Source organism: Lactuca virosa, chromosome 9 (assembly GCF_052849685.1).
Source record: "Lactuca virosa cultivar CGN04683 chromosome 9, Lactuca_virosa_CGN04683_v6, whole genome shotgun sequence".
Taxonomy (NCBI): Eukaryota; Viridiplantae; Streptophyta; class Magnoliopsida; order Asterales; family Asteraceae; genus Lactuca; species Lactuca virosa.
Genome location: NC_136434.1, coordinates 28,170,265 through 28,187,961, shown reverse-complemented (window position 1 = coordinate 28,187,961; position 17,697 = coordinate 28,170,265). Strand labels below are relative to the sequence as shown.

Here is a 17,697-nt window from a genome sequence, read left to right as displayed (position 1 = left end):
TCGAAAGTATTTTGTCTAGGAGGGACCTTAGTGTAAATATTATTCTCAAAGGGTGTGTGTTAAATATCTAGAGGTATAAGGTGCATGAGAAATTAAATTTCCTCCTACCTTTTGTGCATACATAAATTCCAACCCACTAATATCAAGACATTTGTCATTATTTTTCCATGTCATTCAATTTAACTTCATATCCCAAAACTACCCTTAATGAGTAAATTAATAAAAAAAAAACAAAAAACATCACGTACGATGATGATCTAATGAACGTGTGCGACTATCGCCGCCTTCTCAATCCCGATTCCTTCTCAAACCCTTCTTCTCAATCCCGGTTCCTTCTCAAACCCTTCTTCTCGTCTACTGTTGCACACCGAAAATCATTATCCCTAGCGCCAACAACAACAACCATCATCAGATGTAAGAACTTCGTCAAGAACTTCGTTAATAATCAAGAATTTTCTCATTACTGTTTATGTGTAATTTTTTTATTCGATTTCTATGGCATAACGACACTGTAACCATGTTCTACCACTACCACAACAACAAAATCAATATTAAGATAATGAAAATTATCTATCAAACACTAATCATAAAACAAAATCACGTGTAAATTATTAAGATATTATCCGGTAACATAAACTGAAATACCTGATCACATTTCTTGTACAGATAACAAGAAAGACTGAGATGAAATCCATACTTTCTTAACATAATTAGTTTTCTCATTCTTATAATCAGAATAACAAAGTTCCTCACTACTGTTTCTGCTTCTCATTCTTAACATAATAAGGATGGAGGCTGCATATTCAGTTGAAGAGGCTATAAATTTAGTTGAAGAGACTGCAATTTCAGTTGAAGAGGCTGTAAATTCAGTTGAAGGGCATATAGTTCTCAATCCTGAACATCAACACATTCCTAAAGATGGAATGAAGTTTGATTCAGAAGACGACCTTTACGATTACTTTAAAGCATATGCATTCCAGATTGGTTTTGGTTTACGGAAAAGTAGTACAAGAACAAAAAAATCTTGTGCTAAAACATACTATTCACTTGGATGTGCCAAAGGAGGTGTATATGTGTCTAAGACAAACAAACCATATCAAAAGTCTTCTAAAACAAATTGTAAAGCAATAATTAGTGTAATTGCATATGGCGACAGAAGATGCGTTATCTCTAGTGTTTTTCTTGAACATAACCATGCTTTAAGTCCCCGAAAATCTCGTTTCCAACGATCACATAAGAAAATGGATTTGTATGCTAAAAGAATACTTGAGTTGAATGATTATGTTGGAATTCCATTAAACAAAAGCTTTCATTCGTTAGTTGTTGAAGTGAAAGGGTATGACAATTTGCCGTTTGGCAAGACAGATTGTAGATCTTACATAGCAAAAGTAAGACAACTAAGACTTGGGCTTGGGGATGCTGAGGCACTTCGTAATTATTTTGTCCGTATGCAAAAATGAAGCTCAAAATTTTTCTTTGTGATTGATATGGATGATGAAGGTCGTATGCGAAATGTATTTTGGGTAGATGCAAGGTCTAGGGCAGCTTACGAGTCATTCGGAGATGTCATTTCATTTGATAGCACATACTTGACTAACAAATGTAATATGTCATTTGCGCCTTTTGTCGGAGTAAATCACCATGGACAATCAATATTATTTGTATGTGGTTTGCTTTTACGAGAGGATACATACACATATGTATGGTTATTCAAGTCATGGTTAGAATGCATGAATGGTCTGGCACCAAAAGCAATAATAACAGATCAATGTCGATCAATGCAGGGAGTTGTGGCACAGGTATTCCTCGAATCTCATCATCGTCTTTGTATTTGGCATATTATGAAAAAGATTCCTGAAAAATTAAGTAGGTTGGCTCAAATATAAAGTAATAAATAAGACTCTAAAAACCCTTATGTATGAGTCTACGGACTACGGACTACGGACACTTAAGAGTTTGAAGAGGGTTGGTGCAGACTGGTTAAAAATTACGGACTTGAAAAAAATGAGTGGTTATGTTCTTTATTTAACGATCGAAGGCGTTGGGTACCGATATATATAAAAGTAAACTTTTGGAAATGGACGATGTCTACTACACAAAGAAGTGAAAGCATGAATGGTTTTTTTGATGCGTATGTTAATTCTAAAACCTCATTACGACAATTTGTTGAGCAATATGACAACAGGCTGAAAAGCAAGACTGAGAAAGAAACTAAGGCTGATTTTGAGTCTCTTAATTCTTCATATAAATTAGTAACTGGGTTTTATTTTGAAAGACAGCTTCAGGAAGCATACACAAATGCAATTTTTAAGTTGTTTCAAGATGAGTTACGAGGTATATTGTTTTGCAATTCTTCATTGGTCAAAGTGGATGGTGCACGATATGTATTTCATGTCACAAATATTGTGGAAGGTAAACATGGAGATTTAAAAAAAAGAGTTGTTTATCTCGTTAGTTATGATGAGATTGAATGTGATATACAATGTTCTTGTCATTTGTTTGAGTTTTGATGAATTATTTGTCGGCATGTGGTGAAAATATTGATTGAGAAGGATGTTAAAGAAATCCATCCACAATATATTTTGTCTCGATGAAGGAAAGATGTGAAGCATCGATACTACTTAGTGATAAACTGTTATGAAAATTTGATGAGTGGTGAAAACGCTAAACAATTTGACTACTTGTGTTCCAATTTTAACGAGGCTGCACATATTGCTAACTAGTTTATAACCCGTGGAAACCACGGTTACAAAATTAATTAAACTTTTATAATAAAAACTCAAAATTATTAATCAATTATTTTAAATAAATTATTAATTAAGAGATTTTTTGGTTATATAAAATTATAATTATTGATTTAAATAAATATGTGAAATTATATCACTTTATAATTTGTATTAATTTCATTTTAATTTTTATTCTAATGTTATTATTTTAATGTAATTAGAGTGGGAAATTTAAATTTTAAAATTTGAAATGGAGAATCAATAGGTTGACAAGTGGCATACATTAATTAGAAGACATTAGGGTGACACATGGCAAAATGAGAATAACATATGCATTAATTAGAAGCCTAATAGAATGACACATGTCAGAAGGAGAATAAAACTATTCTTTTATTAGATTAGGGATTCTCACGAAAAGTATGAATACTTGCTAAGTTGTATAAATATGGCTAAAGAAAAGTTAAATGATGATTCAATTTAGGGTGGTAGTAGTAATGTAAATTTGATAGTTGAAGATGTTCGTGTTTCAGACTCAACTACAAAATTGTTACCACCCTTGCAAGTACGTAGTAAAAGTCGTCCACCATCCAAGAGAAAAGAATCTAGAGTAGAACATGTTATGAAGAAGAAAAGAAAGAATAATGTAATATTTTATCTATTTAAATTCTTATTTTTTTATTTGTTTAATATAGTTTATAATAATTGGGTTTTTTTTAGGTATGTGAAAGAATGGAGAACATGCAACAAGATCAAACAGATTCAAATCGTGAGCGTGAAGCAATTTCCTATAATGATGTGTTGAACTACCAGTTTCATCTTAATGTATCTGTTTGAACAAGAAAGACTAAGGAGCAGGTGAAATTAGTATAAAACATGTTTTATGAGAAAAGAGTGATTTTTAGTTTCAATTTATTATTTTTTTTTTTTTTGTGATTAATGATGTTGAAAGAACCAATTGGCATCGTGATAGTATGTTCGAAATGGATTTATTGATTTCAAAATAAAGGGTACATTGGTCATTTCTGGAATAATTATGATTTTATTTTATTTAGGATCAAAATATGCATGCTACGATAAGATGAGTAAAGGGAATTTTGATCATTTTATTATGTTATGGGGTTTGCTTAATATTGTGTACTTCCAATGTGTAATTTATTTAAGTTTCTTATGATGCATACCGGTGGAGTTTTACATGAAACATAAAAATGGAACCAAAATTAGCAATGCTCTTTCAAAATAGAATCAAGAATGGCAATGCACTTTCCAAATGGAAATAAAAATAACAATGCATTTTCAAAATGGAATCAAGAATGGCAATGCACTTTCCAAATGGAACCAAGAATGGCAATGCATTTTCAAAATGGAACCAAAATTAGCAATGTACTTTCAAAATGGAACCAAAAATAACAATGCACTTTCAAAATGGAATCAAGAATGGCAATGCACTTTCAAAATGGAAAACCAAAAATAACAATGCACTTTCAAAATGGAATCAAGAATGGCAATGCTCTTTCCGAATGGAACCAAGAATGGCAATGCACTTTCAAAATGGAACCAAAATTAACAATGCACTTTTAACATGGAACCAAGAATGGCAATGCAATTTCCAAACGGAACCAAATATGGCAATGTACTTTCAAAAATACAACTCATGTAAATGAAACTAATGGACATTTGACTCTAGGTTTACAAAAATACAACTCATGTCAAGTCTTCACAAAAGTAAACTACATTGATATATTAAACCATTTTCATATAAATACATTGTTTTAAAATATCAAACAATCTCAATACTGACTATTACATGGTCCAGAATGCCATAATTATCTTGAATTTTACACAAAACCAAAGTCAACTAATGTCAATAAATTTGGAAGCATGTGAATGTCTTCTACATCTTCTCACAACAATGAACACCTTGTTTAGTACATGAGGTGAAATTTATGCAGCGTAATTAGGCAATGAACTTCAACAAAATCCCCTTACACGAGGCTCTGGACCTTCCCCATCAATGATATCTATAAATACAAAACGAATACAAAATTAATGTTAAAGGATCTATGCTAACCAAATCAATTAAAACCACATATCTTTGTGAGATCATGAATGATGAAGGTAAAAATGAAAAATCACCTTGCAATTGGAAGAGGTATAATGGAGCCCAAAACAGAGTTTTAAAGAAGAAATACAAATAGAGAAAAAACATATCTAAACAAGCAAAACCGTCAAAAACTCCAACAACCTAACAACAGCCACCAACAAAACATCTAACCATGCCCATTTTTATCCACTTTCATGTACCAATCTGCCAATGCTCACAGGGACAAAAGAAAGGGCAAAACCTGCAATAAAAAGGGCAAAACCTGCAATAAAAAGGGCAATACACTCCACAACCACAAAACAGCCCATCAGGTAAGAATGGGGATAATCCTCTGCCAGCCATTGACTTAAGAGCAAACCAGTTCTGCCTTGCACAATATTCAATCCAAACTTTGTCCAAATTACACCCACAGAGACATTATTGAAAAATTACTCCTTTTTCAAAAATATTCAGTTTTTTATGCAAAACTATGTCTCACAAATTGTGTTCTAGACACAACAAACACAACAAATAGAACTCAAGCAAACCGATTTTACACAAAAAAGGAGATAAAGTTCAATTGACTCGAACTAACGAAACCCATGGTGATTAGAAATTTAAACTAGCAAACATGTAGGTTGATGGTGGCTCCAGTGTCGATTGAAGATTAGAAGGCGGCAATTGGGGGTGGCGATTGAAGATTGGGTGTTGGCTCTGGTGTCGATTGCAGATTGGGTGGTGGCTCCGCTGTCGATTAAAGATCAGAAAGCAGAAATTGGGTGGCGAATGAATATTGGGTGGCAGCGATAGGCGGTGGCGATTGAAGACGTCGATTGCAGTAGTCGGATCGATTGAAGTAGACGAGAAGAACTGAAGAAGGGTTGGTCGATTGGAGACGTAATGTGGATGAAGCTGCCGTGATTTTTTTTATTTATTAATTTACTCATTAAGGTAGTTTTGGGATATGAAGTTAAGTTGAATGACATGAAAAAATAGTGACAAATGTCCTGCTATTAGTGGATATGAAATTATGTAGGTACAAAAGGAGGGAATTTAATTTCTCTTTACAAAAATGACTAAAATGAAAAAAATATAAAACCTATAATACAAAACGTTCCAATATCGAGATAAATCACAAGTTCAACTAGTTGACAAATCATCATAATTTTGTGGTGCAATAGGTTTGATAGATTCTAATTTGGCTATAGTAAACCAAGATGCTTAAAATTAACTAGACTCTTCTTAATTAGTACAATGCTTAGAGAAGCTCATAACAATTTTTTATAGTTAAAGTCAAAAATCAATGAAGCATGCAATTTATGAAAATCGACTAGCATTAAGATTTAGGGATAATTTTGTATATACCCTTATTAAACGACTAAATATCGTATTTGCCCGACCTAAACTTTAAATATCATATTTGCCCTTGTTAATGTTTTAAAATATCATATTTGCCCAAATCTATATTTTTAATAATTTTTATTATTTAATAATCTTTTGTTACATTTTAAAATCATTTTAATTTAAGAAAATGTCTAAATGGACCATAATAGCCTTCTGTTCTAAATCAAAATCTTTCAAACGAGGTTTTATGCTTTAGTCGTCTTCCTCGAGTTGTCATCCTCATGATTGTCGGTGTACGTTCACTACTCGACATCCTCGTTTTTGCCTTTTGTTGCTTCCTTCAATTGCAGCTGGTTCCTTCTTGCAATTGTTAATAAGAACCATGTAATTATGTCCTTTACTTATATCAATTTCTTTTTAGCAATAGAATCAATACCTACGTGTTTAGAATCTCAAAATCTTGAAACCACTGTCTTAATTTCACAATTCCCTTTCCATACATGCCCTTCTTTTAGGTCACGAATCCAAATAATAGGCTTAATTTTGGTTCTGCATTTCTAATTTTCTTTTATACCACAGGTTACAATATAATGGTGTTGATTTCAAGTTGTGATGTATAATTGATACGCAAATGTTGTTTTTAAGTTCCTATGTATCATGCTTTAAAGAAAACTGTGATGGAATTGGAAGATGAACAATATGACCTTTTGATTTTATAAAGTACCTAGATTTAGAAACAAAGTTCCACATTGTTGCTGCTGCTCATAAACCGTTGCTTGTGGGTGTCACCCTTCTTCACAGAGCTTATGCTAAACCGTTGCTTGTAGTGCAATTGTTTTGTATTAATCAATCATACTCTGGCTACTTTACTTACCTTATGCCTCTCAGCTCTACCATTATCATTGCTCTTAATAGTTGGCATCCATTTACAACAACAAAGTTTTTACCATGTTGGAGATCTTCATTCTCCTGATCTTGTTTAGTAGGGAAACCCACGACTTCAGGTATGTGAATCTTATCACAGGGCATAAACTTCAGTTCTGTAACGCCCTGTTTCGAATCGATGCCATTGCGGGGTGTTGAGAAAGGAATGGGTATTAGCTGACTTAGGACCCTTGAAGAATCGAGTTTGGGCTCATTTGGAGGTGGATGATATAGTTTGGATGATCCGAGTATTCGGTTTGTGTTTTGGAGGCCAAGGGTATCGGTAAAGGCGTTGGTTCGTGTCTTTTGAATTAGAAGGCTTGAAATCATGAGCTGGAAGTTTGGACTAAGGTCTTAAGGTAAACGCTTGCATCTTGGCCTCTTTATGGAATTAGAAGGCTTGAAATCATGATTGGGTCCTTTTGGATCATGCAAAGGTTCCAAGTTGACAACTTTATGGATTAAGTCACTGATATGAAGCTACTTTAAGGATTTGAACATTGGACTTAAGGTAATAAGACGTTTGGGGTAATTTTTGGACAATGGCCGGGAACGTCGTGCGTTCATCTCGTGAATGTGGCACCTTCAGGCAAAGGGTCCCGATCGGTGGTCTGGCAACGAACGCCCTGCGCTCCACCAGGGAACGCAGCGCGTTCGGTTCATAAATGGGCCTTTTGGGCTTTTGTTCATGGACTTGTCTTGGGGTTCGGGCTTGTTTCTTTGGGATATGAGTTATCTGTTTGGGCTCTGGTTGGGCCTCAGGACTTTGAGTGGACCTTAGGTTTGGTTTGGGCCTCGAGTTGTGTTGTTGGGCCATTAGTGGGCCCTTGGCCAAGTTTGGGTTGGACCCATTAAGGAAAGGGTAAAATGGACTTTTACCCTAGGAGTCGGGACTTATGAGTTGAGGCCGCGGTTAATGGGTTATGGCATAATTATTAATTGGGATTTATTTGTTGTTAGTGTGGGATTTCCGGTTCGGCAGCCGAGTGTTATCAGATTGCAGCGGATCGAGGTGAGTTACCTTCCCATTATGAGTAGGTCGAAGGCACCAATGTCGGCCCATTAGTAGTTGTTTGTAGTAGAGATAATTGTCTGCGTGATAATTGTATGGAATGCCACTATCTGATGAGATTTATGTGCTTATATGCTATGTTATTATGTGGTAGTGGTAGGGGGTGAAATAGACCCCGTAACCGGTTGAGATAAACCGGAGGGTAGGTCGAGCACCCAGATATGCTTGGCAGGGTAGGTTGGGCACCCAGATATGCCTGACAGGGTAGGTTGGGCACCCAGATATGCCTGACAGTATGTTTATGCTATGTTATTATGTGGTAGTGGTAGGGGCGAAATAGACCCCGTAATCGGTTGGAATACACCGGAGGGTAGGTCGGGCACCTAGATATGCCTGACAGGGTAGATCGAGCACCCAGATATACCTGACAGGGTAGGTCGGGCGCCCAGATATGCTTGACAGGGTAGGCCGGGCACCCAGATATGCCTGGCGGTATGTTGTTGTGTGGTATGATGGGGGAACTCACTAAGCTTCATACTTATGGTTTCCAGTTTTGATTTCAGGTACTTCTTCTTCTAAAGGAATGGGGCCGACATGATCGCAACACATCACACTATATTTTTCCGCATATGAGATCTTCGGGTGTTGTACTCTCATATTACTCTTTTATGACATGTTTTGGTTATTTGACATGCTGGTTTTGATTATGATATGGGTTGGCACTATCAATGATTTCAGACTAATGTTTTATAAATACTTAATTAAAAATGAAATTTTTGGTCATGAATTTGGGATGTTACAAGTTGGTATCAGAGCCTTGGTTTGAGGGATTCGGACACACTTTCGGGGGTGTCTGGACTCAAATCAAGGGTTTGAGAGGTTTTTACAAGAAAAATATTTTTTCTAAAATTAAAATTAAGGGTTTTTAATAAAGAACAAGGAGTGTGATGCGTGCAATCAGTCGGGCTCAAGTAAGTTTTCCCCAAGATACCCATACATGTTTATTATGTGATATGATATGATTATGAGAATTGCATGCTAGATTAGGGCTAAGGATCTTATCAGTATTTCATGATAGGAGAGATGCCTTTATATGCCTGATTGTATGAGCTGTAGTATTCCATGCTAGTATAGATTCCCAATAATAGGATAAAATGGCTTGATTGATTAGTTGTTCCATTGTCTGAATGCTGCTTGCTTTGTGCTTTGTGGGACTCTTAGCAATATGAGCTAGCTATTAAGTGAATATGCTAAGTCACATGTGGCATAGGCTGGATAATCTCAGAGTGATGGACTTGGCCCTATTGCGTAACTCTCGTTTGAGTCCAACCGTTCTAGGATTGAGTCTTTTACTCGAAGGATTATCTGATCTTTGTTGCACGTGACTATATTCATGAGGTATCTAGTTGACACTACTGGGAATCCTTCAGCGACTGAGGACTGGGTGGGTTCGGGAACCTAGGAAAGCCTAGAATATGCTTCAGTGGGTTAGTAGTGCGATTTAGTGAGTCGTGGGTGCATCAGTTTGAGAAAGTGACTTAAAGGATTCGGGTGGATTGCTGAGGAAAGTATGGATAGGTGTGGAAGGTAGTATTGGGCGACATGTGCGGAAAACTACACGATGGAGTTTGTCGTTCCAGGGGTTTAGGCTGCTACAAGCGTGGAAGGGTTGGTCACGTCAGCAGAGATTGTCCTCAGGGGGCAAGCCCATGATGTTTCCACTGCGATCAGGTGGGTTACAAGAAGGCCGACTGTCCGAGGAGGAAGGGAGGAGCAGTGAATGTGCATACTCCGGCTATTTCGCAAATCTCTGATGGTCGAGAGAGTGGGGCAAGAGCCCCAGCATATAGGAGCCAAACCCTGCAATGTCAGACAGGAGAAGCCAGGACTCCAGCAGGCGATGTTGCGGGTATGTATCTTTTGCCTTCCTTCAGTTTTATCTGCACTTTATTGTTGGAATTTTGTTTTGGTTTGGAATATTGTAGCGGGTTGGGTAAGTGTATCTCTGGTTTATTTCTTTGCTCATGTTGGGTTACATCTTCAAATATTATCATATGCCAGTTACATACCGCGAATTATTAGTGGTTAGTGTAAGGTCGTTTCCCTTTTTGCTGGTTCGGGGTGTTCAGTGTTATCTTGGGATAAGGTCGAGATCGGCCAGGGGCATTATGGGAAGGTATGCGCTCAAGGTCCAAAGGACGGTTATTCAACATCGTCAGGATTTGTTGGTTGTAGTGATTGTTCTTGGAGTGGCTATTGGAAGCGCCAAGGGAAGTGGCTTGTTGCCGAGGTATTGGTTTGAGCATCTGTCGTTTGGGCTTCAAGATTTGAGTGTGATATCACTTCAAGCATCAAGGGCTGTCAGTTTCGTTGGGATTCAAGAAGTGTTCATTTGGTCCTTAAACGTTGTATGGTCTTTTAAGTTTGGCTAGTAATGGGTCGCTAGCATTGGTAAGTGCCAGTTGTCAGCAGATCGATCATTGGAAGGTAGGAGGGACCGGAAATCCTTCCATTTCTCATATGCCGTAGAGACTTAGTCGAATCGAAGTGGGGGAGAACCGTTCGGGTATCCAGGTCAAAAGCAAGTGTGAAATGGGATGAGCTCGTATCCCCATCGGGGAAAGGAAAGCGGCCAAAGTGGTTGTTTGAATGGGGAATAGTGTGGGTGGAAAGTTTAGAAAAATTTCCCGACTTTGGAACCACATCTAATTGGTGTGTGATAGCAGTTTTGTGGATGGATTCAGGTCGAGGGTTGTGTCAGAGCCTCGCTGCCTTTTCTTGTCCGATAAAGGCTTTGGGGTTCAAAACCTAACACGAACACCTAATTAGGAGCATGGTCTGGTGCGTGTTCGAATCATGATGGGTATAGTTGGATTGGTGGTAGGACCATGGTTGGAAGATAATGTTAGAGTGTTGTAAGACTGCGGGTGTAGCCGTAGCATTCACAAGGTCGGCATACAGTGCTAGAGTGTTGTAGGACTGCGGGTGTAGCTGTAGCATTCACAAGGTTGGCAGATAATGCTAGAGTGTTGTAGGACTGCGGGTGTAGCCGTAGCATTCACTAGGTTGGCATATAGTGCTAGAGTATTGTAAGACTGTGGGGGTAGCCGTAGCATTCACAAGGTTGACAGATAGTGCTAGAGTGTTGTAAGACTGCGGGTGTAGTCGTAACATTCACAAGGTTGGCAGATAGTGCTAGAGGGTTGTAAGACTGCAGGTGTAGCCGTAGCATTCACTAGGTTGGCATATAGTTCTAGGGTGTTGCAAGATAGCGGGGGTAGCCGTAGCATTCACTAGGTTGGTAGATAGCATGGAAGTGTTGTTAGATCGCGGAAAGAACAATAGGACCCACCAGTTCGACTGCAGCAGTGAGGGTGTGGAAAATGCACAGATTGGGTTACAAATTTACCCAAATGGATTAGACCTGCTTGAGCCAGTGTTAAGACCGTAGGAACACCACTACAGCCATAGGATCGAGGAAGCGATAGACCGTATAAGGTCGACTGTGATATAAGGCTACCTTTGGTCATGTAGCAATCACTTTTAGCCTCGGATTTGGTGGCATCAGGATTCGACGTATGGACCCGATCGGTTAGAACAGAAGGTTGTTAGAGTCATAGTGGCAAGATAACTAATGGCAACTATTGACAGATGAGGATTTCATTCAAAAGTCGTGTGGGGCGACTGTGTGGGAGTCTTTTGGCTCAGCAACCGGGCTGAAACCCGGTATCTCAGATGTCTAGCAGACGAACTGAGACCAAGGAGGTCTCGGTGGATTTTGAAAAACAGCCAGGAGGCAGCATGCTGTTTTGGGCAGTCCAGTGTTTCGGGCAGTTTCAATGTCTCTGGTAGTATTAGAGTTTTATGATTTCATGTATGGATGGAGTAACTGATTGCTTGGGTTATGATGAATCACCCACATCGGGACTAAATAATCTTAGAGTAATTGATTTGACTTTGTTGCGTAGCTCTCGTGTGAGTCTAACCGTTGCAGGGATGAGTCTTCTACTCGAAGGATTATCTGATCGTTCTGTCAAGTATAGGTGTTCTGCATCTAGTTATGGTCAGTGACCTTGTTCCCAGTGGTAGCATCGAGATAATAGAGGCTGGAAGTGTTCTGTTTAGTTTGGTATTCAAGGTGGAATTGTCTCGGTAGTGGTTCAGTATGGACGGTCTATCTGGGGGTCAGACGAACTTGAGACTTCAAGTTCGGGAATGAAGAAGTGGTTTTATGCATGGGTTTTGGATTCGTTGTCGTTGGGTCGAAGAGTTCTGCCATGGTTTGTTCTTCTTCGAGTTGGAAGTTTCTGTGTGGGTTCGGTTGCCTCGGAAAGGTCGTTTTATGCTCAGAATTTTCAGTTGCGTTCCTCAGGTGGTTTGTTTTGATATTGGTGTTAGTAAGGAATGATTTTGAGGACGAAATCTAATTTAAGTGGGGGAGAGTTGTAACGCCCTGTTTCAAATCGTTTCCATTGCGGGGTGGTGAGCAAGGAATGGGTATTAGCTGACTTAGGACCCTTGAAGAATCGAGTTTGGGCTCATTTGGAGGTGGATGATGTAGTTGTTGGATATAGTGTCTAAGTCCATAACTATATTTGGTATGTACTTGACCCGACCCGGCATGGTCCATTTGGATTGCACTTCACCTGAACAATTTATGGATAATCGTTTGAGAATAATATAAGTTATGATTTATTAATATATTATAAGTCCTAATATATTAATATAAAATCATATTATTTAATTAGTATTGATCTATAATTAATCTAGAATTAATTTAGAGATCAAAAGTATGACTAATTAAATATGGGCTCTTGTATTTATATAGTGTGGGCTAATGCTTATTTGGAATGGGCTAGGCTTGCATGGAAAGTCCATGGATACTCCATGGAGCTTTAACCCATGGATCTCATGGAAATGAAAAGACATGGGTATTAGGGTTTACATGGATGTAACCCTAATCCACCACACTATATAAAGGAGGCTTTGGTTCTTGAAATCACACGAGTTGTGGTGAGTAAAGTAAGAGGGCCGATTTCAAGAAGTTTGTGACTATTCTCTCAAGTTTCCAAGTTTGTGGTGATTTGTGACTTCCATTTGAGGCATCCACATTATTGGTGATAGGCTCTCAAACTCCAAGCAATCAACTACTACTACAATGTAAGTAATTCTACTAGTTTTATTTGATTCAAGTACCCCATGCCATGCTAGTTAGGATAAGAACCTTGGAAAAATAATTATTTGCATGTATCTTAGTCAAACATAGATCCAAGGTTTCTAGGGTTGCATGTACACCATAGGAGTGTTAGAATGCTGAAAACCCATCAGTAGTTTGGATGATCCGAGTATTCGGTTTGTGTTTTGGAGCCCAAGGGTATTGGTAAAGGCGTTGGTTTATGTCTTTTATGAATTTTGGATTTAAGTTCGGTTGGTTTTCAGGCTAAATAAAGTTGATATAAGTGTAGGGCTTCTCGTTACCTTTCCGTGGATATAAAGAACACCGAAAATGGATAAAGGACGTAAAAGTTATGACCATTTGAAGTTAGAAGGGTTTTGGGCCGAACAAGGTACGCGGGGCGTACCTGATGGGAACGCATGGCGTTCAAGGAAAATGATCGTGAGTCTGGGTAGGAAAGCAGTGCATTCGCTGGGCAGATTCAAAAGCTCGTTTTTAGGGTTTGGTCCCTTTATAAGCATCATTATGGACCCAAACCTCTTCCATTCTTCAGCCTCCATCCTCTCTAACCCTAAAAACAAAACCCTAGCCTCCATTTGAGTGATTCTTGAAATTTAAAGTGATTTATGAGTATTTTGGTGCTTGATGGGGAAGAAGGAACTTCTTGAAGAGTCATTGCTTGAGTTGGAGCTTTTGGATCCAGGCTTTGTGCACCTAGATCTATCTTCTGGAGGGATAAAGTCTCAACCTTGACAACTCTTTCATGTAGATCTAGCTAAGTGGTATTTTGTTATAGTTTTGATCCCTTTGAGGTGATTCTTGTGAGTAGAAGTTACTCCAGAACCTTTGAGCTTTATATTTGGCCCTTGTTGAGGTTATGGAGTCATAAAGTTTGGATCTTGATGGGTGTAGACCTTCCATGCATGATTTGGTAGTTATTTGATGAAGTTTGGGGACTTAGGGTTTTGATTTGGGTCCCATTATGTTATGCCAAGTCATAAAGTTGGAAACATTATGACTTGAGAAGTCCCTTTGAATCAGATCTGGATGTAACATCCGGATTTCCAGGTATCATAAATTGAGTATTTATTTTGAGTCAAGGAGAGGGACTCGACGAGTTGACGCCTAAACTCGTCGAGTAGGATCGCGACTGCTGACTAGGATTAATGAATGGACTCGACGAGTCGGCGAGTCGACTCGACGAGTCTGCGCTGTGGACAGAAACCCTAAATCTTCGAGCATGTGCCCTATTTAAGGGTCCTTATGGCCCTCATTGCGGCCACACACCCACTTGAGAAGCCCTAACGAACCAGAGAGCATAGAGAGTGAGGGAAAGAGCTAATTGCATCATTTTTAGTGTATTCTTGCAAGAAGAAGAGAGGGGATTCAAGCTAGGCTGATTGAGGAGCTCAGACCTACCATTACTTCACCAAAGGTTGCTGTTGAGGTATGAATCCATGCCTATTTTCGTGTAAATAGTGGATCTCTTGAATCTAGGGTTTCTTTACCCTTTCTTTAGTTGGAATATGGAGCATGTGAAGTCCCATTGAGGAATAGACTTTAGATCTGGACCTTGAGAGGTCCAGAGTGTCCCAACAACCAAACTTTATGCTGTTACATGAAAATATTGAGCCTAGGACTCCATTTTTAGAGCTATTTCTTTAAATAGAGCCATATGTGCGATGCATGAACGTAAAGTTCAGACCTTTACGTGACTTTTGGGTGTTAGAAGGTCAGATCTATAAATTAGAGAAACAGATCTGACCTCAGAAGGTCGTTTGAGCATTCCCATGGAAGAAACTCGCCGAGTCCATGAGAGGACTCGATGAGTCGGATTGTGTTGCACCACGATTCGTGATCAGTGGTAACCCGTCGAGAGAAAGGTTAACTCGACGAGTCGAGTGAGGCCTTAGGAGGATTCAGAGGTTACGCATGGACTCGCCGAGTCACCCGAGTGCACGTTGACTGGGGTTGACTTTTAGGGTTTGGTCAACAGTTGGACATTGGACTATTGGAGGGGTAAAATGGTCTTTTTCCCTTCTGAGAGAATATAGGGAGGGATTAGTCTAGTCTTTGAGAGCTGTATTAATTAGAGATGATTACTTTATGTGATTAGGCGGAAGCTAGATCAGTGATTTTAACCAAACCATAGGGACGATTTCAATAATTTGTTCTATATTAAACTAGATTATGACCCGCGTTAAACGCGGGGAACATAAATTAAATACATATCACATTAATAGGTGGCATTGTCTTAGGTGAAATTCTAATAAAAAATGTTAGTTTGATTCATTTTTAGAGTTTTGAACCAAACTTGTTAAATAAAAATATTAAATATTTATATTAGAGCAATTTGGTTTTTTAATACAGTAATTTTTAACATAAATGATCCACATGGTCTTTGTTTTATCACGACATGATGTGACTCCTTGATTAAAACATGTTGTGTAGTAGCTTTATGAATTGACTTTGTTCGGTGTACCAACCCTCACTCGCATGGCTCTTTTCATATTGGCCCTGTAAAACCAAAAGCAACAATAAGTTGTTATATGTAGCAACAACCTTACATTCTGCAAGGAAATTCGATAAACATTACAATTAAAGTGCATTGCCACAACCATAAACATCAAATTCAGACATGTAATTTGGTCAATTTCTAAAGTATTTTTTCCTTATAAGAATTAAAATATGATTTTTCAGGCTACGCCCAATCACATATACATATCTTTCGCTTAAAGAAATTATTACAAAAAAAATGTTATGAACAAAAAAAAATATTAGTTTCATAATTTGCCAAAGGTTAACACTAATAAATTATAATGAACTTTCACAAATCTTGCATTTTGGTCACCACATCCAACTAACAAATGAAATTCAGTTTAGTGGATTGATTCAAGAAGTGCATCAATGACTTATTGTAGCTGAATTTGGGGAAATGCTAAGACCTACTGAGATATGAGGGAGTGGTCTGTGAGGCTACGGTTGGTTTCTAGAGGGCATTATAAATTCAAAATCGTTAGCACATATATTTCATACATGCTTCAATTATCAGATTTAGATCAAATTTGTCAAAATCAAATTACAAAAAAAAACTCAGATATGTAACCTAGCAATCAAACAACATATTTTTCATAGAAATAAATATCACAAATCTACAATTTACACATTATATAATATTCTTAAATTATATCTTACATTTTCATCTTTAATGGTCACTAACACTTCTTTCTGCCCTATTGTTGTGACATGAAAGAACTATAGAGTACACACATGCTTAATCGTACCGACAACAATCAAAATTTTTTATGATAAATATTGATATAAGTTTAAATTATATAATAAAAAAAGTAAAATGAAATATGAGGGTAAAAATAATCCAAAAACTATTTAACATAATGTATATTCATAAATGGAAGTTAAGTATATAAACATCATCTACTTGTTGGAGATCAGCAATAACATGAAAATCAAACTTATGAAGGAAATCGTCATTTGCAGAGTAGAGGATGAAGGACAAAGCGTTGCTACAATTAGCATATGTGTTTTCTGGACTGACTTTGGCAAGAAATCTTAACAATAAAGAAGATGTTATCTTTGTTGCTTTAAAATAGGATCATTGATAAAGATCCTAGTCGTGGTGAAGCAATTTGTGACGGAGAACCGTTCTGAAACGATGCATAATGAAGTTAGTATAAATGTATATTCATTTATAATAAAAGAAAGAATAATATTTTGAAATTTTTTTAAGGTGTAAGTTGTGAATCAGAGTAATGAACAAACCTCTATAATAAGATATTTTTTCGTATTGAATAACAACTACCATAGGAGTTTGTTTGTTATTTTCCAAATAGTTAACAAACTGTTGTGCATACCCATCCCAGAGTGTTACATTTATTTGTTTGCTTCTATAAAAACCAAAAAAATAAATAAATAAACAATATAAAATGACATTATAAAGTAAAATTTGACACGAAATTTTGAAAAGTAAAAAAATCATCATTTTCCAAAAAAATTGGGATCCTAAGATATTATCTTGGAGATTTTCGGCTATTCATTTGGAAAAAAAATTAAGATATCAGTTATATTGATTCAAAATTTCAAATTAATTGACTTGCTTATTTAATGAGTTTTAAAATTCAAACTAATATCTCGAACTGATTCATTTATAAATAGTTTGCTGATTTAATGGGATTAGATTAGATTTTATATGTTAATAACCGAATTATTGATATGCTTATTTAATGAGTTTTTTCAAAAAAAAAAAAAAAAAGCTAAACGAATTTGAATTTTGAAGCCAAAAGCTATAAATAAAGAAGTTAAATTAGGAACAATATTAATTAGAGAAACTGATATCTGCTATATAAATAGAATGATATGCTTTAATTGATAACATAATTGCTGAATTTAAATATTACAATAATTATTAAAGATTCTA

General features: G+C 37.1%; 1 protein-coding gene and 1 long non-coding RNA gene across 2 annotated transcripts; one reads left to right on the top strand and one right to left on the bottom strand.

The window, feature by feature from the left end:
- The first annotated feature begins 788 nt into the window (after positions 1-788).
- Positions 789-1,460, top strand: LOC145139073 (protein FAR1-RELATED SEQUENCE 4-like). The gene has a single exon (XM_079073026.1). The coding sequence runs from the start codon at positions 789-791 to the stop codon at positions 1,458-1,460; it is 672 nt and encodes a 223-aa protein (XP_078929152.1).
- A 2,979-nt stretch (positions 1,461-4,439) lies between these two features.
- On the bottom strand, positions 4,440-5,762 carry LOC145136155 (uncharacterized). The gene is made up of 2 exons (XR_013720262.1): positions 4,860-5,762; positions 4,440-4,744 (listed from the first exon to the last, which is right to left on the bottom strand). It is a non-coding gene; the product is annotated as an uncharacterized LOC145136155 (long non-coding RNA).
- Between the last annotated feature and the right edge of the window lie 11,935 nt (positions 5,763-17,697).

What these genes read in the sequence shown, in the direction of transcription:
- LOC145139073 (XM_079073026.1), top strand. Translation starts at nt 789, where the DNA reads ATGGAGGCTGCATATTCAGTTGAAGAGGCTATAAATTTAGTTGAAGAG.